This window comes from Pochonia chlamydosporia, chromosome 6 (genome assembly GCF_001653235.2).
Source record: "Pochonia chlamydosporia 170 chromosome 6, whole genome shotgun sequence".
Taxonomy (NCBI): domain Eukaryota; kingdom Fungi; phylum Ascomycota; class Sordariomycetes; order Hypocreales; family Clavicipitaceae; genus Pochonia; species Pochonia chlamydosporia.
In genome coordinates, this window is record NC_035795.1 from 1,910,573 (window position 1) to 1,934,519 (window position 23,947).

Here is a 23,947-nt window from a genome sequence, read left to right on the forward strand (position 1 = left end):
ATCATCCCCGCCTTCGACTCAATGGCTGGGCCTAAGTTTAAGCCAGGTAACCAGGGCATTAGGCACATTCTAATTCGGTCCTGTGCCTGTGCGGGTTTACGCACCTTGGTGGCCAATTGCTGCCCCTGTGTCGCCAAGTCTTCCGTCGTCTGGTCTGCCCCTGCATCACCGCCTTTCCTCAACAAGTCAAACTTTTGGGGGATGCAAGACCCTGGGAACACGGTCACACAACATTTATGCGCGGGCGGAGCGCCAACCACGGCAATGGCACTCGACAAAGCCGGCTGGGATATGTGCAGAGGGACAGGACATCTGCCAGTGTGCGCGCCACACATCCAAGATGACCTGCTGCCAATACGGTCTGGTACTATTTACAGAGCATCCAGAGTCTCTTCTCGACTCGGCAGGCAGGCAGGTGGTAATTTACTCTGCCTTCGGAAGGTAATAATCTTGTCTTGGCTCAGAGACAAGACTCACCATCCAGGTGTTCAAGTGGGGTCTTGGCTCTAAAGTTAAGATGAGGCCTGCGTCACCATGCTTTCTTGCATGGAACCTGGTGAGAGTCAGTTACTGCATCGCTGTGTCATTCTGCCATTTAATCCAGCTGGTTGTCGCGAAATCCATATATAGGTCCGGCATTTTCTGCCTCAAACTGCGATATCATTCTCGACCTACAAGCCGTCACTCCAAGTGTAGTGGGTTTGTGGAAGCGCTCAAATACACAACTGACCTCGCACCTCCTCTGACGGGGAAAGCCTAGACGGTTACGCGAGTAAAGGTCAAAAGGCTGTGTCCTGTAGTGACAGTCTGGCCTGACTAGTCAAAAGTCAAAACTCAACAACTCGGTATGTTTTGTCCCAGGCGAGTTATATTTTATCATGCTGAACATGGTCTTGCAATGACACTTTGCAATACGTTCACAGCTTCCCACTTGGGCAGGTAGCGACAGCTTCCTTCCATCCTATCCTGTCAAGCAACCAGCCGGCATTTAGTCAGGGTCTTGTCAAAGGACAGCAAAGCATTGAACACATTGTATGAGATTGAGTGTGACCCAGTCGGCCATTATTCGATACACTGCCCATTGCGATACACTATGGTCTGCCATTCACATTATTCACGTCTGTTACCCGGTGCTGGATTCTATGTTTCCAATTGACACCTGCCTGAGAAGGGCAAGGCGAGCCCGAGTAATTCAAGCGGCCCTGCCAGAGGAATTTGGCACTTGTACGATTAGTCTCCTTGTCAAGAAATACCTTCGCTGTTCTTCACAGTGGAAATTTTTTTTTTTTTTTTGTCACGTCTCACTCGCTTTCTATCAACTTTTGAACACGAGAGGCTGGGGCCTTCGAAAAGGCTACACCGCGGCATATATGGGTGGGCGCATTCAATTGGAACTGAAGGTATAAAAGCGATCCGGGTATTTGAGATGAAGGCGAGGTGACGGTGAATTTTTCTGTCAATTGCCAGTTTACAGCCACGGATACATGTTTTGAATGGGGTCCACGGCTCATTGGCTTGAAGCGAGACAGAACATGTTGGCCCATTTCCAATCGCGAATACGATATGCGACGACATCAGAACATAGGGGAAATGTACAAATATAGACTGTGCTTTGGATATGCAATTGACAAACTCAGTGCCTCGGCTCGGCCGAGAAGCCAAATTACAAAAGGTTGCCTTCACCAATTGGGCCAGTGTCGTTTATCAGCGTTTCGAGGTTCCAACTTGCGATGCACTGGTAATAGAAACACAAGACTAGCCTTCTTTGGACTTTGCAGTCAAGTACGCTGGCGTATAGCCAACCGTTCCCTGTATGAATTGTCGCATGAAATCCCACAACTCTGAGGCATTAACAAGCCAAATGAAGTTTTGCAATGCTTTCAATTAGTTATTTCTCCCTATGATTGAAACCAGGCAGGAATTAATGGGAAGCCCGAATGTAAGTCTATTTGCCTCGGTACCTAAAATTGTCTCACACCTTGTAGCAGGATCTTCTGTCTTCGCCAACTCATCACATAACCCATACAACAAACTCGAAGCAGCACATTTCCCACTCATTATAAACCAGCATCCGTCCATCTCATCTCTTTTCCTTAATATTAATTATCGTCATACCCCCTAAACCTGCTTTAAACAAATCTGATAAATAATCACCCATCAACCGTATAAGTCACCACAACCAACAACCGGACCCATCGGCAACTTCAACCCAAAAGTGCGCGGACTCCGGAACCTAAAGTCCGTAAAAATCACCACATACTTCCCAAAGCAGAAACAATTCAATCGTATTCCTCCCCCAAATCCGAATCACAGTGAAACAAAAAATAACTGCCAAGCCACAAACCGTACGACACTTCTTTCCACCTTTCAAACCAGGGTCCAAGACAAACACAGCCTGAGCCATGGGACGGCAGTGGCGCCAAAGGCCGATTGCATGTCAGTCATGTCGACGACGCAAGATACGCTGCTCCCGGCAGTTCCCATGCTCCAACTGCACATCAAGAGGGATACGGTGCGTGCAGTTCTACGAGCCGCTTGCGCCGGAGCCGGAGCCCGAGGAGAATGACAGCGGTGAAACAAAATCTGGAAATGTTTCAAATGTAGAGATTCAGGCCCGGCTGGACCGGCTGGAGTCGTGGATCACTGGCCTCGGTCCTGGTTCCGGGCCGTCCACGAACAGAATTGAGATTCCTTTGTCGGGGCATTCGCATGCTCAGCCTCTTTCTCCGCCATTGTCGTCTACCGTGCAGCATTTGTCGGAGGATGCGTTGTGGTTTGGGGGCAAGTTTCTGTGTAAGAAGGCAAAGTGCATTCCACCAGTATGTATCCCATGATGGGAAAGACTCTTTCTGCTGAGGCTGTGCTAATTTTGGTTTAGGATGCTGGATTCCTGGATGTCGGTATATCATATCACCTTTCACCCATCAGACTTATCAAGAAGCCATACTCTATTGTTCAAGATGCGACTTCATCTCTTGGACCGCTCGCCACAGGCTGTCGTGAGATGTGTCTCACGCTGCCGCTGTACCAGGAAACATGCCTGATATTAAGCACCTTCATTGAAGAGTGTGCCATATTGAGTCCCATTTTCCACGTCCCCTCATTACTCGTCTCGATACAAAGCATATACGCGAGTGTGCAGCAGCAAACGCCGATTGACAGGGAAGACCTTCTGCTCCTCATGTCCATCATCGCATCTGTGACATATGTATGTTCGCCAGACGACGACGTTTCCAAGCTCTTCTCCAACCATTTGGAAGCGAATACTCAATGCGCAACATGGGTGGCAGCGTCGTTTGCGCTATCCGATGAGGTCAAGCGACGCGGCCAGTCAAGTATCCTGTGTCTGCAAGGACAAAACATCTTGTTCAAAGTCTCGTCCTATATTGAGGGAAGTTCGGTCCGCACGCGAAGCTTGATATCAACATCCATCGCAATGGCTCGCGATTTGGGCCTGCATCGAATAGATCTTCCTGGGAATAAAGCGGACAGCATAGGCCTGGCTTCCGGAATGGAGATGGAGATTGCACGACGGTTATGGTGGGATCTTGTGATAATAGATTGGTAAGTCGGACGACATTTACATGATCTTTGTATCTGCAGCAAAGCTAAACAATAATTCAGGCTACTGGCGCTCTTCCCTGGCTCCCACGAGGGAGTATACACCATCCACCCTCGCCACATGGCCGTCCGCAAACCCAGTATCATCCGAGACGGCAACGACGCAACGCCCTCACCACAGGAACACGACCTCCAAAGCGACGTCTCGTACTTCCTAGAGCGCATCCGTCTCGCAGAGCAAGGCCGCACGTACATTGACCGCTGTCCCATCTCCCACGCCAACACAGACGCATACTACCAGGAAACGCTACAATACGACGCCCGCCTCGAGCAATACCAGCAAGAACTACCGCCATTCTTCTCCATCAACAAACTATACGAACGCCCTCCCTCCCAAACCCAAGAGAACCCGTCCCTCATCGTGCAGCGCATCCAAATAAACTGCATGGTATACGTCATCCGATGCTTCCTCCACCTCCAGTACCTCTCCCTCTCGAGCATCGACCCGAAATACGCACCCTCTCGCGCGTCGTGCTTCGCCTGCGCAAGCCACATCGTCCGCCTACACAGAGAAGTCAAGTCCCAGTACCCCTGGATAATATCCCGCCTCAAAGCCACGACGTTTCTCAGGTCCTTGATCCTGGCGAGCGCAGTGTTCTTGCTGGATGTGTGTTCGGGCACAGAGATACGAGACTTGGCGAGGGAGAGGCCGGATATGCTTGATGCGTGGAGGTTTATGAGCGATCTGCAGGAGGACTCGAATCTTGTTGAGCAGTTTTTCGAGTTTGCGAGCCAGATGTTGCGCAAGTATGGGGTCTCGGAGACGATTGTCGCGGGGTTGGCGGCTCAGCGGGCTGGGCATTTGGAAACTGAGCGTGTGTCGAGGGAGATGCAGGATGTTGCGGAAACGTATACGGATGGAGGGGATAAACAGATGGGTGTTGGATCGATGGACATGGATCAGAGGTGGCAGACGCTGGATGCGGATTTTGACTTGAAGACTATGAGTTGGGATAATGTGCTGTGGGGGTTTGACGCCATCCTCATGTAGTCTGATGGAGCATATAACAAGATAAATATCGTATGTAATTCTATAACTAAAACTACTATGGATTATACATGGCCTACTCAACCCAGTTCTCCTATCGCGGACTTACACCATCAACCCCCACACATCACCATCCCCCAACTTCAACCCCACACCGGCATCGGCTCCGGATCGTTTAAACAACTCAATTTCAACCTCATACATCCATTCCCAAGCTCCTCGTAACTCATTCCCTTGCTTCCTTACACAAAAACAAAACAATATACCTCAAAATGTCAACCTTTACAGACGACAAAGCCCCAATATGCATCCCCTTCATCACCGAACACCTCCAAACGCACCTCTCCAAATCCCCCAACCGCCCTCTCATCATCGGCCTCAACGGCATGCAAGGCGTCGGCAAAACAACCCTCGTAGCACCCCTAGCAGCCGCCCTCAAAAACAACAACATCCACACCCTTGTCTTCAGCATCGATGACTTCTATCTCCCGCACGACGAACAAGTCAAGCTAGCCAGCTCTCATCCCGAAAACGCACTTGTCCAGCATCGCGGAGAGCCAGGTACGTCTCACTCACAACCACCTGAGCCAACAAACTAAATGATGCAGGAACACACGATATCCCGCTTGTGAAATCTGTATTCGACGCTCTTCTGAATAACAGCCCGACTTACATCCCCGTCTATGACAAGGCTCTCTTCTCGGGACAGGGTGACCGCCTCCCAGCGTCGGAGTGGACGCCCGTTAATCAGGATGGCCAACCGGCGGTGCAAGTTGTAATTTTTGAAGGCTGGTCCGTTGGGTTTCGGCCGATTTCGACGGCGGAGGTAGAAGAGAAGTGGAAGGCTCCTAGTCGGACGTTGCATAAGCATAAGTTGGAGCACTTACAGTTTATTAACGAAAAGTTGAGGGAGTATGATGACGTTACGGATTTATTTGATGCGTTTGTACATATTGATTCTGAGGATGCAGAGTACGTGTATGCCTGGAGACAGGAACAGGAGGACTGGCTACGGGTGACTCGGGGCGACCCCAACGCTGGGATGACGCCTGAACAGGTCGTCAGGTTTGTGGATGGGTATTATCCTGCGTATGAGTTGTATACGAGTGGTATGCGGAGTGGCGTATTCAAGGATAGACCGGGGTGTCAGCTGCGCATGATTGTAGGGCGGGATAGAAAGGTCAAGGAAGTGGTTCGCATATAGGTCCTCATCTCTTCAATGTATGTAATGAGCCTAACAATCGGATATCTATATATATTGACAGCAAATGAGACGAATTCGAATAAAAACCGAAGGGTATATTCGCACGTCATTTTCCCTTCCTTGCAAAAACGCCATGCTCACCATGACCTCCAAAAAGTACCAAGTTCCAACTCCTATATACATGCATTCTCGGTCATTTCGTTCACAGGCTACCAACTGCTGTCCGGTCAACCCTCAAGCAGTATAAGTATAGTACAGTTATTTTTGTTTCCCTAAAAGTCCTTGTCACCAACCACCCGTTGGCCATCATGCTTCATCCTTGTTAATTTCCTATCAATGGTGTCGGTTCGTACACGGATTGCTTCTTCTCTGTGGGAAGCTTCCGTTTCGAACTCCCGGATCATTTGGCGTTTCTCACGACGAGCGTTGCGTAGACGATTCATGATGCCTGAAAATTGATCCGCAAACCAGTCGCCAGAATTCTCCCAGTCGTCAATTGACATGTTGGAGAAAAATTGATGTTGCTCGCGTTCTCCTTGCTGCTGGAATTGCTCCAGTCTTGTTGTCAGCTTCGAAGCAGACGCATCGTGACCACCGTTCATGCCAAGTGCTTGCGGTACAACGTCAAAAGGCTCTTCTTGAAGATCTTGATATGTCATGGAACTGAGAATTTTGTCGTCGTAGTCTAAACTTGGACGCCTCCGCTTTTTCTCCTTGGCAGGTATGTTGCGGGAAGGCTTTGTTGATAACCTATCTTCTCGGGTCACCCGTGGGTGAAAGCCATTTTGCAACTTTACTTTGGAAGCTACTTTCATGCCTCCATATGGTCCGTGAGCCTCAAAGTCATCGTCCGAATCGTTAACAAGGATAGACTCATTGATCTTTTCTTCGACTATTCGCTCCTCCCAGTTTCCTGCCCCGCGCTCAATGAACCTGCTCTTAACCTCGTCTTGCTCAATGGTCAGAGCATTAGTTGCGGGGGGTAGTGCACGATTGATGCGAACTCCGCGCATCGGCAACTTTGCTGGGCCATGAAGCGACTGGGCTGGAAAAGTATAGGGTGCATTCTGCGACCTGAAGGGTTTTAGTTGCTGAGCATTATTGTTCTGGAATCCATCTTTCATTTCGGACGGATGATAGCGGGGAACCCCGGGAACGACAGATAGGCGGCCATCTCGTGCTACGGAAAATTCATCATTCCTTCCCGCGGTAGGCTGAGAATGTCGAGGAGGCAAGCTCTGGATCTGATTTCCATCTGCGCGTGGCTCCTCCGCCTTGATGCCGTGAGTTGGTCTGATGATCAAGTCCTCCGACTCGTTGACGGGAGTCGACAGCCCAGAGTTCATAAAGTTTTCCCCAAGCTGTGACCCATTGAAGATATCATGCTGGGCGTGCGTTGACTGAACACGACTCACTGGTGGTCTGGCTGGTGATCCAAATCCCCGTCTCACCGGCGATGGGGCATTTTGTCCGTTTCCAAGTTGGCCACTTGGCTGGGGGCTGGACTTGCGGAAGGCACCAGGCAGGGGAAGACGGGCGAACTCGGCGAGTTCTTGTCGGCTTGGTATGTATTCGTTTGCGTTTGGCGTAGCTGAACGTTTCTCCAGTTCCGGTTGAGATGGTTTTTCAGCAGAGGCATTGTAGTGGGCGTTGCCGTCAGACTTGCCACGAACAAACGCCTGGAGCCCACGGCCCTTTGCTTTGAGTCCTGGTTGCATAATGGTGGTAGTCCTAGGTGGGTTGTAAAGCCCAATTGTGAAGCCCAAAGTGATGGTTCATCAGAGAATGACTTGCTGGCTGTGTTTGTATGGGCTTAAATGCCAACTGATAAGGCGGGCATATCCTCAGAAGCACAAACTAGGCTCTCGCCGCAGCACCTGGCCGCCCAAGGCAGCTCGGAAGGGGACAAGGTATTGTTGGCGGGTAATGTACGCGAGCAATTTGGTTGAGATGCTGGACCATCGGGTCTCAAGTTGTTTTGCGAGCCTTGGTATTGCAGCATTGAATGCGAACAAGACCCAACATCGGGTTGAGTTTGGTCACGCTGTCCAGGCCAACGAGACAACGCGTGGGAAGTGCAAGTGCGTAAAGTGGTCTGGCAGCTGGGTCGCGGTGTCAGGTGATGTTGCCTGCCAAGCTGGAGCCTCCGTGTGCAGAAGGAAGGCACGACCCAAGCACGAACCGTTGAATGGACAGGGTGTACGGAGTCGGGTTGGGTATGCAAGCCTGCAATTTGGTTCTTGAAGACTGGATGCTTCAGATTAAATATGACGTGCATTTAACCCTTGACTCAGCTTTTTCGACATTTCTCTGCCCAATGTCGGCTCCCTCCCTAGCCTTGCGGGTACTCCAGGTTCGTTCTGCATTCGACAAAAGCAGTTGTCCGGCCATAGCCTAAAATTACGGACAATCTGGTCACTGTTGTCTTCCACACGTCATTCCGCCTTCATCTGAGCTGTCAATCCCGTCACAAGGCACAGGCTGGTCCAGTCCGCATCAATCTGCGTCGATGCGCTAGGACCTGTCACTCACTTCCTTGTTTAGTTGGACGAAATTCTTGGTCGGCACCACCACACCACACCAGACCTCATATGCACGAGACAACCAGACTGCTGTGCACCTCTCCGAAATAGAACCTGACATTTAAAAATCAGCCCCGACCATCCCGGACTTCAACAAGTTCACATCTCAGCCGCGCAAAGCTGATACCTTGGCCACCAGGCACCCCGCGTCGCCAGACGACATTCGAGTGACTTCAAAAGCAAAGCGAAGCCATGCGAAGCTGCTGATCACCCACGAAACGGCGCTCGACACATGTGCCTGCAGCTGCTGCTGTAGTAACAGAAAAGATACATGTCGCCGCGATGACACTCCCAGAATCTGCCGTCGCGCCGTCCTCATCGCCACCTCCAACAGCAACGGGATCCAACTCCTCTGAACCGCCTACATCCGCTCTGACACACACAACAGAGAGCACGACGGATACTTCCACTATCCGTCTACGACCTCCTAGATCACTTCCTCGTATGTTGCTAAAACCAACCCCATGCCTGGCCAGCCCGACCCGCACGTTGTGTAACGCAGCCTGCATTCTGTCTCGAAAATTAGCTATGCTGACTCAGGGTTTGGAAAACCTGTAGCTTGGATTGACTCTTACGAAGAGAGATATGGTCCGGTGAGCGATGAACAGCTTCAACTGTTACAACCACCATCACGTATAGTTCAGCACCAGAGCAATTTTGCGCCTAATCCGCCGCATCGACGAGTGTCCAAGGATGGCTTCGTCGTTTGGGACGACCCGTCGCTTGGCCCTGCGCAGAATGCGCGAGCCAAGATTCCTCACTTCTTTCGACACGGTCGCGCTTCCATGCACGGTAGAAAGTGGGATCACCTTCGCAGCAACGAACCCGTAATAGTCCCCAAGTTCAGAACGACACCAGCCTTTAGCGCAGCTCAGAGCCCGGTATCATGGCACGACTATGTACGGTCGTCAACCTGGGGCCGGATGCCGAATGAAGAATCTCAAATTGTGGACTACGAAGTGCTCAATCAGCTGCAACCAACATTCAATAAGGAATCGGATTTTCACTTTAATCAGACAGATGCACGAACAAGAGACAATCGAAAAGCCGTCACTTTACCGAACCGCATATGGAACAGAATCATGCGGCATCCGTTGTCGCCGTTGCTGTTCAGATTAGGCGTCATGCTTACTTCGATTGTGGCACTTGGACTCTCCGCGAAAATATATGAACTAGAAGATACGATTGCGCATCAAAGCGCAGAGCGAACTCAGTCGGTGGTGGCCATAGTCGTGGATTGTGTTGCCATTCCTTACATCGCATACATGATATGGGACGAGTATACCGGAAAACCACTGGGCCTTCGGTCAGCAATGTCCAAAATCTCCCTAATATTGTTAGACCTGGTCTTCATCATATTCAAGTCCGCGAGCACGGCGCTGGCGTTTGAAAGCTTCATATACCATAATGTGCGGCAGGCGCCACTTGTTCGCTTCTCGATTGCTCTCGCTTCATTCCAACTAATTGGTCTCATTTCATGGTCCATGACATTTACGATCAACATATTCCGAACAGTGAAGCGGCTAGGAGGTGGCGGGGCGGATGGTGACGACGGCGCTGTATGATGCGCTTCGGAGAGAATACCCTGTTTGTCTGTTTGTCACGTTGAGCTTTTGGCGTTTTGTTTGGACCATTCTGCGGCATGTGGTGGGCGTTTAAGGGTGTGTTGAAAGCGATACTTTAACCATATGTACATTCCAGTCTAAGCCTTCCATGTATTATATCAATTGCGGAATAGGTTATCAGCGAGGGAAGAAGAGCGAGATAGTTTATGGCTGTTGTCTATTTTTATCAGCGGCTTGAATATCAATACGCTATGATCGCATTTGGCATTGCCGTGTGGGCCGCTCTATGCAATTGCGCCATCTTGCCCAATTTGTTTCATGTTTTCTTTGAAGAATGGAGAATGCACAAAGGGTCGGGTGTTTGTGTGGTGCTTTATTGGGAACATTGAGGCACCGCATGTCGCTTTGTGTAGTGGTAGAGCTGAGGCTCTGCGAAGGAAGCATGCCAACGTTGCTATTGGAATACAATTTTAGCGCTTAGTGGATGAATATACACGAGCGAAAGACATGTCATGGTTGCAGCTGCTTTGATATTGTGCAAAATTGGTTATGCCAGCTTGAGCTTGAGTGATGATGTCTGGTGCTCCGGAGTATGCGGTTGGAAGCTTTGGCCTAAGCAAGTTGACAGTGGTGGTTCGCCTTGCACTAAGCCTGTTTTGGTCTTCAATATTTGCAGGCAGCTCCGGTGCATGGCTGTTGTCCATGTCAGCAACACCGTCCACGGAACTCCCCTAGGCTTCCTGCATCTTGTTGCGTGAAGTTGGTCGGTAAATTCACACTGGGCAAATCCAGTCCTAAGGCTGACAGAGGGATATGACTGATCTACGCAACACTGGGTCGTGGGGAGTTGGATTGAGACAACATTAAAAGCACAAACCAAAGAAGGGGTCTGGTCCAAGTCCCATGTCCAGATGTCTCCTTCTGGGCTGCCGCCTGATTGTGGACCAGGACTCCATCCAGTTAGTCAGTCAGTCAATCAAGTCTGGCACCAGACAGGCAGACAGGCCAACTGGCGCCAGCTGGTGCCAGCGCCAGTGCCAGTACCACCAGGCCGTAACCTTGAACGTCGTGACTTCCCAACTTCCTTTTGCCAACCGCTTCGTCACTGTTCCTGTTTGGTCGGGTTCTGTCTCTGATTCTTCAAGTTCTTCTTTTCTTCCGCAGATACCTCCGTTTGCTGCAGCTTGAATCGGGCAGTCAACCCCCCCCAGGCAAAGATTCGACTCTGTGCATCGCCAGTCTCTCCGTCTCGTTGTGCGCGCCAGCTCGAGCTCGAGGCCCGACACACGCACGCAGCCTTGTCGTCCTTTTTCAACCTGTCAGCTCGTGCATCATCCTCGCATCGACATCCCGCGCCGCAACAGCAACCTAATCTCCCCATTGCTCAACTCATATCCAGTCCTTGAGCAGCCCCTTCCGACATCCATACCAAGTCGCCTGTTTATCCTTTCTTCCTGCTCATTCCGCCCATTCATCAGTGCCGTACCCGTTGTCGCGGATTCAAACACTCGTCGTCCTTGTGCCAGCAGATCCCCTCGATTTGAACCCCGCGCTGCCAGCTTTCGTGACCGCCCCCATCACGGCCACGACCACGACTTCGCCATCCATCTATCGCAAGTATGACTGCACGGATGGCCAGTCCAAGCCAGATGCCTCCGGTGCCCAACCGAGAGGACATCGGGGCGACGTATGTTCCCTCGACTACAACATCCCTTACCGACAAACGTGACTGACCTTGTCATGCGTTTTAGATGGAATTACCTCCAAGCTGGCATCACTCGTATCATGAACGAACTCGAGAAGGGAATCGACATGCAGATGTATATGGGTGTATACACGTATGTGCTGCTCCCTTGTATTTAGCTCACCAGGGGTGCTATTTCCCATTGTATTGCGCTTGGGCTAACCTTGACTCTTCGTTACCTTTTCAGCGCCGTTCACAACTTTTGCACATCACAAAAGGCCGTCGGACTTAACGGGCCGACCATGCAGACTAATCACCGCGGCGGTAAGTAACTTGTTTAGAAACTGGAAACATTCTCGTTGGTTGCCAGTTGGTGTTGCAACCAAGGCTCACATTTCGTCCACAGCCCATCTTCTCGGCGAAGAACTGTACAACAACCTGATTACCTACCTCGTAAAACATCTCGACGGGCTCTACGAGGCATCGAAATTACACACCGACGAGGCGCTGTTGACATACTACATCAGAGAATGGAGCCGATATACCACTGCAGCAAAATACATACATCACCTCTTCAGATACTTGAACCGTCACTGGGTCAAAAGAGAAATTGACGAAGGCAAAAAGAACGTCTACGATGTATACACCCTCCATCTAGTGCAATGGCGCAAGGTTTTGTTCGGGCAGGTATCTGGGAAAGTTATGGATGCCGTGCTGAAGCTAGTAGAAAAGCAAAGAAACGGCGAAACTATTGAACATAACCAAATCAAGCAGGTTGTCGACTCGTTTGTGTCCCTTGGCCTAGATGAGTCAGACATGTCGCGGTCCACGTTGGACGTTTATCGTTACCACTTTGAGAAGCCCTTCCTGGAGGCAACCAGGGAATTTTACCAAGCTGAGTCTAAGCAGTTTGTCGCTGAAAACAGTGTGGTCGAGTACATGAAGAAGGCCGAGGCGCGTCTAGCTGAAGAGGAGGAACGGGTCAAGATGTATCTGCACCAGGATATTGCCGTACCCCTAAAAAGGGCTTGCAACATGGCTTTGATTGCCGAACACTCGACATTGCTACGAGACGAGTTTCAAGTCTTATTGGACAACGAGAGAGAAGAGGATATGGCCAGGATGTACAATTTGCTGTCTCGCATACCCGACGGACTGGAACCGTTACGAACCAAATTCGAAAACCACGTACGCAGGGCCGGTCTTGCTGCGGTCCAAAAAGTACAGTCATCGGAGGGTGACAAGCTGGAGCCTAAGGTGTACGTGGATGCTCTGCTCGAAGTGCATTCGCAGTACCAGCTATTGGTGAAGCAAGCATTCAACGATGAACCGGAGTTTACTCGCTCGTTGGATAACGCCTGCAGGGAGTTCGTGAACCGCAACGAAGTGTGCAAATCCAGTTCAACAAAGTCACCAGAGCTCTTGGCCAAGTACACTGACGTCCTGCTTCGCAAGAGCAGTACAAGTATAGAAGAGGCCGATTTGGAACGAACATTGACACAGATTATGACGGTCTTCAAGTATATTGAAGACAAGGACGTATTTCAAAAATATTACTCACGTATGCTAGCTCGACGCCTCGTTCACAGCAATTCATCATCAGATGATGCTGAGACTAGTATGATTAGCAAGCTCAAGGAGGCTTGTGGGTTTGAATACACCAACAAGCTGCAGCGCATGTTCCAAGATATGCAAATCTCAAAGGACTTGAACAAGGACTTCCGAGATCACTTGGACAGCGTCGGTTCGTCTAAGGCGGTGGACTCAAATTTCTCCATCTTGGGCACGGGCTTCTGGCCTCTGCAGGCACCATCAACACACTTTCACCCACCCGCCGAGATTTCGGCCGAAATCGAGCGATTCACTCGGTTCTACAAGCATAAGCATGACGGGCGAAAGCTGACTTGGCTGTGGCATTTGTGCAAGGGGGAAATCAGGGCTGGATACTGCAAGAGCAGCAAAACCATATTCACATTCCAGGTTTCCATTTATCAAATGGCAATCCTTTTGTTATTTAATGAAAAGGACACTTATACGTATGAGGACATGGTCAGCGCTACTCAGCTGAGCACGGAAGTCCTGGACCAAGCACTGGCTGTCATCCTCAAGGCCAAGGTACTATTGGTGGCTGGTGGTGAGAAGCCGGGTCCCGGCAAGTCCTTCAACCTAAACTACGACTTCAAGAGCAAGAAGATTCGTGTAAACCTTAACTTGGGTGGTGTCAAGGAAGCTAAGCAGGAAGAGACGGAGACCAACAAGACCATCGAGGAGGACCGCAAGCTAGTTCTTCAGGTGAGCCTCAACCAATTCGCGGACCCGACACGACGTTGGGTTAGTTCTTTTTTTTTTTTTTTTTTGTTCTAACAATTTTGGCAGTCTGCTATCGTCAGAATCATGAAGGCAAGGAAGAAGATGAAGCATACTCAACTGGTCAGCGAGACCATCAACCAGATCCGCTCGAGATTCGTCCCCAAGGTTGGTGACATCAAGAAATGTATCGAGATTCTGTTAGACAAGGAATACCTTGAACGCCTGGACGAAGACGAACTTGGTTACCTCGCCTAAGTTGGGGTTTTTCGAAGTATTTCCTATAGTATGGACAACATGGCTATCCAGGTGAATGGGCCTGATAAGCATTAGATTCACCTCAACACACTGGGCACATGACCTGCAAAGCCTTATTGATTTGGCTGCATGACTGCTTCTCTAGTATTAACTCAAGCGTGCTGGGCGATTTTACAACTCCGATGGAATGCACAAATTTCGAGAATCTGCAAGCTACCACCCACATCATTTCCTACAACAGCATGCGACTTGCGATGGATAGCGTCCATAGAGTAAAGTGACAAAATGAATTACCAAAGCAAAACCTTGCATTATCTCAGCTTTGGGGAGTGCGACGTGTACCGACCACGGCGCAAGGTAGCTCCCCCTATTTATATTTTATCTTTTCGCGCAGATGGAGACGGACAAAAGGGAAACTATGGTGCCGGATGCATGGGAATGGGACGGGTATGGACGGATATGTAGACACACGGGTGGGCAGTATGAATGAAGAGGCAGGCAAAAACAAAGAAACGGTTGAACGTGAATACAGACATTTTGCAGCGAGTAATGAATACACATGCATGACATACACTTGTCTCACGAGGTGTTGGTATGCAAATGAATTAGTCTATGTGAGCTTGACGTTTTTGCGCAAAACAAATGTACAAAACCCATCGGCCGTAAATAATCTGCCTGATTTATATGCCTTACAATGCGCTTTTGTTCCAATACCCATCCATCCACCCATCCATCAGGTTATATACCAAGTTACTCTGTGGCTTTGACTTCCTTGCCTGCCGGGATGTCTACATCAGTCTTTTCACTTATTTTTGCACCTACAACATCTTCCTTCTGGAACCCGTCGTTCTTCATCGGTGTTACATCCTCTTTCTTAGGAGCCACCTTTTCGGGTGCTTGCTCAGAAACATCCTGGAAAGAATCGTCTGATGCGGTGGCCGGTCGATCGGACGTCTTGGAGAGGATACTTTCGCTGAAACTAGCGTGCGTGCCTGGTCTTTTGGAGGTGTCTGTACTGGTGGACCTGGAGGCCGGGGGGCTGACCATCTGGTAGTCCTTGTCGATGGGACTTGTTGGCGGAGGAGAAGACATGGTTGTGCTGGGGGAGGGGGACTTTTTGTTTCCCCAGCCGGATGCCCAGGTGGTGGTTTTGCGCTTCTCGCCCGCCCATGTTGCCCAGCTGGACATGTAGGCGGATGCTTTGGCGCCGACGGTGTTCATCGTCTGCTGGGCCTTGGCGAGATCGACTGGGTATTGGGGCTTTTCTGTAGGCGACCTGGGGTTGTTGTTTGGTGAGGTGCGCGAGTCTTCGACGCGGCGGCGCTGAGACTCGCGGAGGTATTCTACGTCGGAGTAGAGTTTGTTGAGCATTGTGGATGCCTTTTCGCGGCCGGCGGCAAAGTTGCGGCCGAGGATGTCGCGGCCCTGGGCGAGACGCTCGTCGAGGTGCAGGTCCTTGATTTGGTCTGCCACGCGGCGTTGGATGTCGTCGATGGTGAGGCCACCGGCGCAGGGGTGTTTAGGTTCCGAGACGGCAAAGAGGTTTGTGTCGGTGTGTTCATTCCACATGCGGTAGTTTTCAGTCTTTTTCCACGCTTCTACCCATTCGATGCCGAAGTCGATGGCGGGATCACTGTCCGCGCCGAGCGTGGACGTGTCTTCGCCTTGGTTGTCGAGGAAGTTGTGGAATTTGACGGATGATATGAGGCCTAGCATGTATGCCTCGAATTGTGATCGGATGAACTCCTCGCTGCCAATGTACTGCATGTTCTTGGGTCTACTGGGGTTGGCTTCGTCCCACGTTTCATTAACCTCGTGGGTCAAGAAGTCTATCCAGCGGCGGTCTGCGGCGGTGAGCGTTAGTGCTGCCTTGAGAGATGGCGATGTGATGTTGACTGTGTCTTCGTCGAGATTGATCAGGATGTCACTGTATCGGTCTTTCTGCTGGAGTAGTAGTGAGTTTGTGCTGCCGACAATGTACGATTTGGTGCCAAAGTCGGCGAGGATGTCCAGCTGCTGCAGTGGTGTGTAAGGTCCGAAAAAGCCGCCCTGGAAGAAGCGTTAGCTTAACAATGATAGTCAGTCTGGAAAGATGTTCCAACCTTGCCAAATATTTGCAGCGGGAGACCCATAAACGTTAATAGGGAGGTCCGATTGCTACTTTGCAAGGTTGAAGGCTTGGCGAGCTTCTTCTCATAGCTGTCTAATTCGGGGTCGGCACAGTCTTGCAGGTTGCGGATTAAGCCAGGTATCAGAGAAATCAGAGAAAACTGCACCATGCACAGCCGATCACATCTTGAGCCAAAAAAGAGCATCTACAAAATGTTAGCTTCAGTGAAAAATACCGGTTGTAGGGAGACAGGCGCACCTTTGGTTGCAGCAAACAACACTTCAAGAGCACCAGGGCTTGCCACTTAAACTCGTGTATAAACTCCCGCAAGCTCATTCCCAAGTGTTGGTCGCGCTCAGATTCGTCCTTCATGAGGCCCCTAGCCTTTTCGTCTGCGAGGCTCTCTTGAAATCTTCGCAGGATCTCGGTATCTGTGAATTCACGCTGGGCAAACCACGCTTGAGTTACGATACTGAGCCGTTCACGCAGCATGCCAAAGAATTGTGGACTATCCGCGATAACAACCACCGCCTTTTGCACAGTTGACCTCGTCACATCAGCGGGTCGATTAATCAGCTGGGTTGAATCAAGTTGCCGTGTACACGATATTCCGAATAATGAGGTCGCGGGTTCGGTATCGGTCTTGGGTTTCAGCAGCGTAAAGTAAGAAAAGTCTTCTTCTGAGCTAATACTCCAATCAGCAACATTATTCGCAAATTACGAGGAGAATTAAGAGAAGCTAGTAGTGCAAAACATACGCATGGGCTCCGTCGCTCAATGCCATGAACGGCAACAGCGGCCAGTTATACTTGATGGCTGGGTCAATTCCTTCGTCGGCACCGAACCACGTCTCTACCTCTGGCCCCCGAGCGTGGTGGAAGCCAACAACCGTTACTAGCGGCGAGAATCCAGTGTTCGCTGTGCCGTCTGTATTTGTAAGGCTGATGGGAGTCAGCGCCGGCTCAACATCCGCTCCATTGGGGGAGTTTGTGCCGTTCTGTTCGCCTTTATCGCCCTCGGATGCCATTGTCTTGATTATTGTCTGGAGTCAATGAAATTGTTGTCCCAGTCACCGTCCAGGCAGGTTGGACGCAAAAGGGGTTTGCCGACACTATGCTCCCGCCATGCACAAGGCGATCCTGTCCAGCTTGACGCTGCCCGCTCTGCGAATCTGAGGGACAGCTTCCGAATGCCACTGGTGGGACAGAGGGTGACTCTCGCCACTTTGGGGATATTGGTCAACCGGACTGTATATTGGCAGTATGAATTCGAGTGTAGCAAGAGTTCGGCGGCGTATGACGTTTTCTAGGTGATGGCGCGGGCAATGGCAGCCGTTTGTCCAACACGGAGCAGTAAATGGACTTGTACGAGTTCGAAGTGCGGCGGCTGGCTGGGAATATCGACCAAGTGGCAGGAAAGGGAAAATGGGAAATGGGAAATAGTCAACAATGGCTCCCCGAGTCGGTTCGTCAACGTTGCGCGAAGCATGCAAGGTGAAGTGTCAATGCGGTGGGTCTGATTTGGTGTGTCTGCCAACAGATGGCGCCGTGATTTGATGGGTGGATGGCAATGGCACCAGGTTTGGTCCGACTTGACATGAAAAAGAAATGAAGCATTCCACGGCTTAGACTCTTGGGTACAAAACTTGTCACGCTTCCTGGGTCGAGGTCGAGGTTTGCATTAGCAGTGTGCCATCCAGAACAAGCAGTGGCAAGTCGTGTTCAACCTGACAGAGCGAACTCAAGGTCTGGTCATTCCTGTTTCATGTGCAAGTCATAGAAATCAATTGTCATGTCATTGACTACTCCGTACTCCGTGCATGTAACTCCAACTACGCTGGTGCCATAGAGCCTTGCCAGCTTGCCAGCTCATCACATCAAAGTGCAAAGAGCAAAGAGCTGTTCCGCCCAGACTCAAAGTGGAAATCGCCCCACCTCCAGTCCCCCACTGCCGATCACGTGCATGATTACCGCCCAGTCATGGGTCAACCCTGGCCATATTGACCCTGACGTTGAGGATCTGATGTAGGGTATTCAACTTCCACAATGAAGCCATATCCAACAAAAGTTACAGAATACAGATAATAACACAAGAACCGGCACACATAACACCCCGAAACAAAATAATTAACGTGAAGAAGGATATTTTCAATTTATAGGCTTATTCCTTTAATGTAACCCATGCCATGGCCAGCCAAGCACGCCACAACAAATGAATACGTGATTCTTGGCTACCCGGGACCTTTGGTTCACAATGTATTCATGAGGAGAGCATATTGCGGTATTGCCACGATGGCCTCATAGAGAGTTCGGATTTGCTGCTAAATAGGAAGATATGGTCTCATGGAATCAACAATCATTAACAATAACATCAATGCTCGAATCGGTCAGAAATACACCACTCAAGAAGCAGTGTCTTGAGCAGGATTCAAACAATTTCAGTCCAGTACCCCGTTCAGTGATGGCGGTGTTCACTAGTGCAGGCACAACATCTATAGATACCCGGCAAGACCGTCCAATGACAAGGACAATATCCAAGAAAAGCAAGAAAAGAGGCAAGATAAGAGGCGTACCGAAACGACATTATGGTGACCGACGCAAACCGTGGTGTCGATAACAAGTGAACAGAACCTCGAGGTGCTATGCAAAGCCATAATCGTGCGCCAGCCTGGGCCACAGCCACGGGTCGAAATAACCGGAGCCGTTGAAAGTGCCTCTGTCTCGGCTTCCTATCAAGCCGGTTGTGAGAAATGATATCGTATTCTCCTGTACTTTCCACCTTAGCTAGCATACCCACCCCCTTGCCAGTTCCCGTAATGTCACAAATTATCTGGTGTGCCTGTGCTTCGTATGAAGAACCCGCACAGAGGCTAGAGGATCATATTTATAGAGCACCTGGTGACACGATTATTGTACCGTACGTCATTGAAAGGAGGCTCGTTGTGGTGATCCAAACTCAATCACCAAGCATTGTTGGGGTGTCACCGAACGCTCGATGACGGTACGTACCACGGCACGAAGCTGCAACATCTCATAAAGGGAAGAAAAAAACAAAGCCAGTGATCCGTCTTTCTCGACTGAATATTTTAATTTTTGGCGTCTGGAGCATCGATGCAGTCCCTCTTGGCGGCTTATTGACCGGTCAATGTCCGATAAACCCACTCTGAGCTTGTATCCTGTCCTATGTCGAGTGCCGACATGCTGGCAAAACCATCAATCCCTCACTCACCACACACCCCCATCTAGCACCTTGCGAGACCATCAGAGTATGTGCCTGCTTCAGCTGTTTCCAGTCCACGCGAGACAAGTCTTCATCTCTCTAACTGTGGGAGACATGCTATTTCTTGGCCTTGCAAAACAAAACAAAATCCCACGCAAAGCTGTTGATAATGGCCCATGATTCCCGTCTGTCTGGTAAGGCCAATACGTGTGAGCGGGATATTATGGAGTGCTGGTCCCAGCTTCTGGGGTGAACACCCTGAGCTGCGCCAACACGTGGAGTCTGGTGGTGCCAGTTTAACCTTTCGAGGTGTCTATCAAATTCAACAGCGTTTCCGTACTTCAATGAGAGCAGCCACAAGGCTTCAAGGCGTGTGTTACCTTGTATTAGTCCAATGCTACTTCGCCAGACAGTAATGAGACTGTGAAAGGGGTCTGTTTGGTCAGACAATATTTGGGTTCAAGTAGCCACGTGTAAACCCCCTGCTGCATCTGCTCAAACGGCGTCAAGTTGCTGGGATTTTGTTCACCGTCCACATCATGCAAGCCCTGGTGCTGGAGTCGTGGTGTGTCTCTAACCATGTCCCGTCCCGTACCACAATGGCTCATCCAGGGCTGAGAGCTATGGAACGTATGCTCGATTCCCAAGCGCTTGTTTGATGAGTTGAATGCAGTGCAGGGCTTCCAATAGCGCCATCAGGAATCTGGTCACGGTTGGGTATTTGAGTATTGTTCCACCGATCAACTTTGGCCTTTGTGAATAGGCTCATGCCAATATACTCCCAATTGTGCCGACCCTCATGGTGGCCATGATCAGTTTCCCTTGCGCAGCGTTACAGAATCACGCAAGCGTGGCGTAATAAAGAAGGCTTTGATGTCACATTCGCCAGCTGAGCTTCTGATTGTCATCCAACTTGAGCAGGCATCTCTGTTTCGAGGGCTGAGACACCATCATTGGGCTCGTCTAAGTTGGCTCCAGGCTGTGATCATGGGTATGGTCGCTGGGAGGATCTGAACCAGCGCTTGTTGACGTTTCATCTGTTGCCTCTGCAATTGTGCAGTGATGATCTTTCTCGGCTTGTCAGTGCTCTAGTAAGCTGTGCATTCAATCCGCTCGTCAGGTGAGGCGCCATACGCCAATCATGCTTATAGCCACAAAAACCCGAAATGCTGTTCTTGTGCAACAGTGGGGGAGCTCTGCTGACATCCTTTCTGAAGACGGTTCTGCTGTGGCCTTCCCTCGCAAGACGGATGTTAGAGAGAGCCTATTGACCCGGGAGCATGGGTACAAGCAAATGTTCAACCATGAAACGTCTCTTGTGCCTGGACCCTCGGCACGTTCAGGGACATCATAGGCCTACTGACCTTCAGAGTGTCATCTGGTCTCAACCAGAGTCTGCGGTTATTGAAATGCACGGCAGCCTAGCAAAGAGGTGGTACCAGGGCAAGCCATTATCCGGTTGAACAAGGGGCGCGCCGTAATTGATTTGTGTGGTACATGTTCTCGAGTTTCAGCATCAAGTCTTGGCATTTTGTTTGCTGGTTTGCAAGATAGCTGATCTGGGCATTGACCGCCACAAGGCTGCGACGGTTGATGACGGCGTATATTAATAAGTGCTCACTGGCACGGAGTAATAAGTCATGATTTTGTCATTGTGCTCTGCCACTGGCTCGCTCCGTCAGCCTGCAACATTTGAGGGTCAAAAGAGGTCGTGCTCAGCGGCACTGACGGGCCGCATTTGTCTGGGCGCAATTTGCAGCCAAAGGGCAGGTGACAGATTTATTAAGAATAGATGGTCATGATGAGACACAAGAACCATGGCCTGATATTGAGATGGCTTTTGTGCCTAGTGGCAAGCCCAGGATATGCGAATTGGATCCGTGTTTGAAGCCTTTTCAATGTGCAAGGCTTTGTGGCATAACATGGCTCAAAGGCTTGGGCTACGATACACAAAGCCGTAAGTTCCAATTATCCACCGGACAGACTCATCGCCGGAGTGCTTCAGGGGGGGTGCAGAAGGTGATCCAGGGTCACACATTTTGGGGCGGTTGCAGGAAGCCGGGGTAATGGCAGGATGCTGGATGTTTCGGTGCAAATTTCTGTCCACGACATCCCTTGCGAGGTCCATCCCCATCAGTCCTGGATCTAGCGCGCCCGCCCAACGATTCTAGAGGAATGAAATTTCGTAGCTCTGCTGCGGCGTTTGTCAATGATAGCAGGGGCCGAGAGATGGTGTGTGGCTGGTGGCAGTTCGAGCTCCAGGTCTGGTTCCTCAACCAAGCAGGGAAAGAAAACTAGGCGAGATTCGATCCGCCCCAAGCGTGGCTGTACCCGTCGTGTCCTGGGTGTTTTGATCTTCAAGATGTGTTGCCCCTGGACATACATGGCTTGGGTTTCCCGCTAATGTTGATCTTTGTGGCTCTGGCATCGAGGAAAGATGAGGCAGCCAGCCAACTTGAGAGAGCCGAGTGGGGAATGTGATCAATCAGCTTTCGAGAAGGAGGGACAAACAATTTTCTGTCTTTGGAGAAGGAGCCCTCGTTTGTTGAATGCGGAAGGAGCTTGGGATTCGGCCACAGTCCAGGTGCCAAGACTCGACTATTAATGTTCATCAGTCTGAGTCTGAGCTGTGAATTGTTGTTGATGTACGGAGTATGATTGCATAAATATTTGCCTCGATCGTCCCCAAAGTCTGGGAGTATTCGGATGATGGGCAAACCATCGCAACCTTGTTCTTACCCCGACTCTATAATGCCCGTCAATGGACTGCTCTGAGCCTGCTGAACATCCTTGATACGAGTGCAGACCGACCATCAAGTAAAGTATTCAAGGTGTCCAGGCAGCGGATGCCGTCAAAACAAAATGTCTGGTCTGGTCATCCATCGTCCCCACCGAGGTCATCTATGTTGCACTAGCGTTGAAAGTCGTGGCAGCACTGGACATTTTATCTCCCCCAGATGATCGGTACCGTACTGTGTCTGGTCGCCAAAGAGGAGGAAACATTGAACGCCAGACCAGACAGGCATTGAAGCGTGCCACGGCAAGCGCAAGATGCCAGGCTCCATGCTCAAACCCAATAACGGTGTCTGCGCCAGTTAGATGAGGGCCATAAACAGAATCTGTCGACGCGGCCAATGGTTTGCCTCGTCCGGGGATCAAACAAACCACCCCTGGGAGCATTTTTAGGCCAAGATATCAATATCTGGACAAGTATTGGGTCGGCCAGACCGATGTTCCCGAACGGGAGGGTATGCGGGATTTGACTATAAGTATCGCGTCGTCAAAGGATCTGCCTGACCTGGCCATCACTCCATCCATATGCTAGGTTACTGTTAGGATTTTGTTGAAGGGCCCATCAGCGTCTAGTCGGCGATGTGGAGGATAAAGTACTACCCAGGTAGTTATGCACAGGAACCGGACCGCGAGGTCATGCGGCAAAGGGCAGACCTGAGTGTATAATCCTTGAGATTGTCAAGTCCATGTTCGTGCGCTTCAAACAAATGGGTCTGGTCGCTCTGCACACTTGGCGTTCACACATAACCAACCACGGAGCTATCTTAACCAAACATTGCAGCGTCAAGTGCAGCAAAGTGTGTCAAATACAAACATTTCAGTACGTCGGATGGAGTCTGGCTTGTCTTACGCCGACAAGGTTCTTCTTCTGTTCGGCCGAAATGACGCAACCCAGCAGTTGTTGCGCTCTAAAGAGTCAAGTTCACGCTCAGATCTCAAGCACGAGGTATCTCGGTGCCTATGGGGTACATCTAGGTAGATGTAAGACCAGACCGTGTGCAGGTCGGCGATCCACGGCTAGGAGCATCTGTACTAGATGTGTCCAGTATATTGCAACAATGTCAATTAAAGTATCAATAAATACCTGCCCGGGTATCGGTACAGTAAGTTGACAGTAATTACTCCGGATGGTACCGCCGTTGCAACCCTGATACCCATTGGTGTCATGAATATATGAAAATGCCACGCTGCATCCCCCTCTTCCCAATCGCGCCTTGCATCTGATTGGAACACCCTGTGTGCTGGCCTCGTTCAATTTTGTGTCTGGTCCGGTTTGGTTTTCTGAACAAAGTACATTTGATACAGAGTACTCCGGACTTGGCTGCACAACACAGTTTGGCCGAAGCCCGCTTCACTTGGCGATTTTTCATCTGCAGAGTTTGTTTCCTGGCGCATCTCGGATTGATCTGACAACATGAAATAATTGCCTCACATAAGCCGTCAGCCTTTTTTTTGCTACCAATTGTCGGCCGCAGTCTGGTCCAATATTGTACTTGGTACCAAGTACCAGGCGCCGTCTTGCCGACCGTACCAGACTTTATGCACCAGTAGCACCAGACAATTGCAAAAGTTGTCAAGTCCCTCGTGGCGCTAGACGCGAAATAGAGTCTGGTCTG

The 23,947-nt window shown here is 50.3% G+C and overlaps 8 protein-coding genes across 8 annotated transcripts; 5 read left to right on the plus strand and 3 right to left on the minus strand.

The window, feature by feature from the left end:
* Positions 1-2,402: 2,402 nt before the first annotated feature.
* VFPPC_08991 (Zn(2)-C6 fungal-type DNA-binding domain-containing protein) lies at positions 2,403-4,612 on the plus strand (the record flags this gene model as incomplete). The annotated part of the gene is made up of 3 exons (XM_018287598.1): positions 2,403-2,819; positions 2,879-3,564; positions 3,625-4,612. 3 exons carry the CDS (start codon positions 2,403-2,405, stop codon positions 4,610-4,612), a joined length of 2,091 nt encoding a protein of 696 aa, XP_018140665.1.
* Positions 4,613-4,881: 269 nt separating this feature from the next.
* On the plus strand, positions 4,882-5,813 carry VFPPC_08990 (signal recognition particle, SRP54 subunit, GTPase; the record flags this gene model as incomplete). The annotated part of the gene is made up of 2 exons (XM_018287597.1): positions 4,882-5,170; positions 5,218-5,813. The coding sequence occupies 2 exons, from the start codon at positions 4,882-4,884 to the stop codon at positions 5,811-5,813; spliced, it is 885 nt and encodes a 294-aa protein (XP_018140664.1).
* A 272-nt stretch (positions 5,814-6,085) lies between these two features.
* VFPPC_14514 (extracellular mutant protein 11 domain-containing protein) lies at positions 6,086-7,531 on the minus strand (the record flags this gene model as incomplete). Its single annotated transcript, XM_018292282.1, has 1 exon — positions 6,086-7,531. One exon carries the CDS (start codon positions 7,529-7,531, stop codon positions 6,086-6,088), a length of 1,446 nt encoding a protein of 481 aa, XP_018140663.1.
* Positions 7,532-8,677: 1,146 nt separating this feature from the next.
* VFPPC_14513 (hypothetical protein) lies at positions 8,678-9,960 on the plus strand (the record flags this gene model as incomplete). Its single annotated transcript, XM_022428920.1, has 2 exons — positions 8,678-8,837; positions 8,954-9,960. The coding sequence occupies 2 exons, from the start codon at positions 8,678-8,680 to the stop codon at positions 9,958-9,960; spliced, it is 1,167 nt and encodes a 388-aa protein (XP_022284210.1).
* A 1,619-nt stretch (positions 9,961-11,579) lies between these two features.
* VFPPC_08989 (cullin-1) lies at positions 11,580-14,209 on the plus strand (the record flags this gene model as incomplete). The annotated part of the gene is made up of 5 exons (XM_018287596.1): positions 11,580-11,647; positions 11,712-11,798; positions 11,892-11,968; positions 12,051-13,936; positions 14,021-14,209. 5 exons carry the CDS (start codon positions 11,580-11,582, stop codon positions 14,207-14,209), a joined length of 2,307 nt encoding a protein of 768 aa, XP_018140661.1.
* Positions 14,210-14,959: 750 nt separating this feature from the next.
* On the minus strand, positions 14,960-17,346 carry VFPPC_08988 (avl9 protein; the record flags this gene model as incomplete). The annotated part of the gene is made up of 4 exons (XM_018287595.1): positions 14,960-16,258; positions 16,312-16,524; positions 16,578-17,004; positions 17,078-17,346. The coding sequence occupies 4 exons, from the start codon at positions 17,344-17,346 to the stop codon at positions 14,960-14,962; spliced, it is 2,208 nt and encodes a 735-aa protein (XP_018140660.1).
* A 2,117-nt stretch (positions 17,347-19,463) lies between these two features.
* On the plus strand, positions 19,464-19,718 carry VFPPC_16422 (hypothetical protein; the record flags this gene model as incomplete). Its single annotated transcript, XM_018294175.1, has 1 exon — positions 19,464-19,718. One exon carries the CDS (start codon positions 19,464-19,466, stop codon positions 19,716-19,718), a length of 255 nt encoding a protein of 84 aa, XP_018140659.1.
* A 2,721-nt stretch (positions 19,719-22,439) lies between these two features.
* Positions 22,440-22,718, minus strand: VFPPC_18037 (hypothetical protein; the record flags this gene model as incomplete). The annotated part of the gene is made up of 1 exon (XM_022429698.1): positions 22,440-22,718. One exon carries the CDS (start codon positions 22,716-22,718, stop codon positions 22,440-22,442), a length of 279 nt encoding a protein of 92 aa, XP_022285258.1.
* Between the last annotated feature and the right edge of the window lie 1,229 nt (positions 22,719-23,947).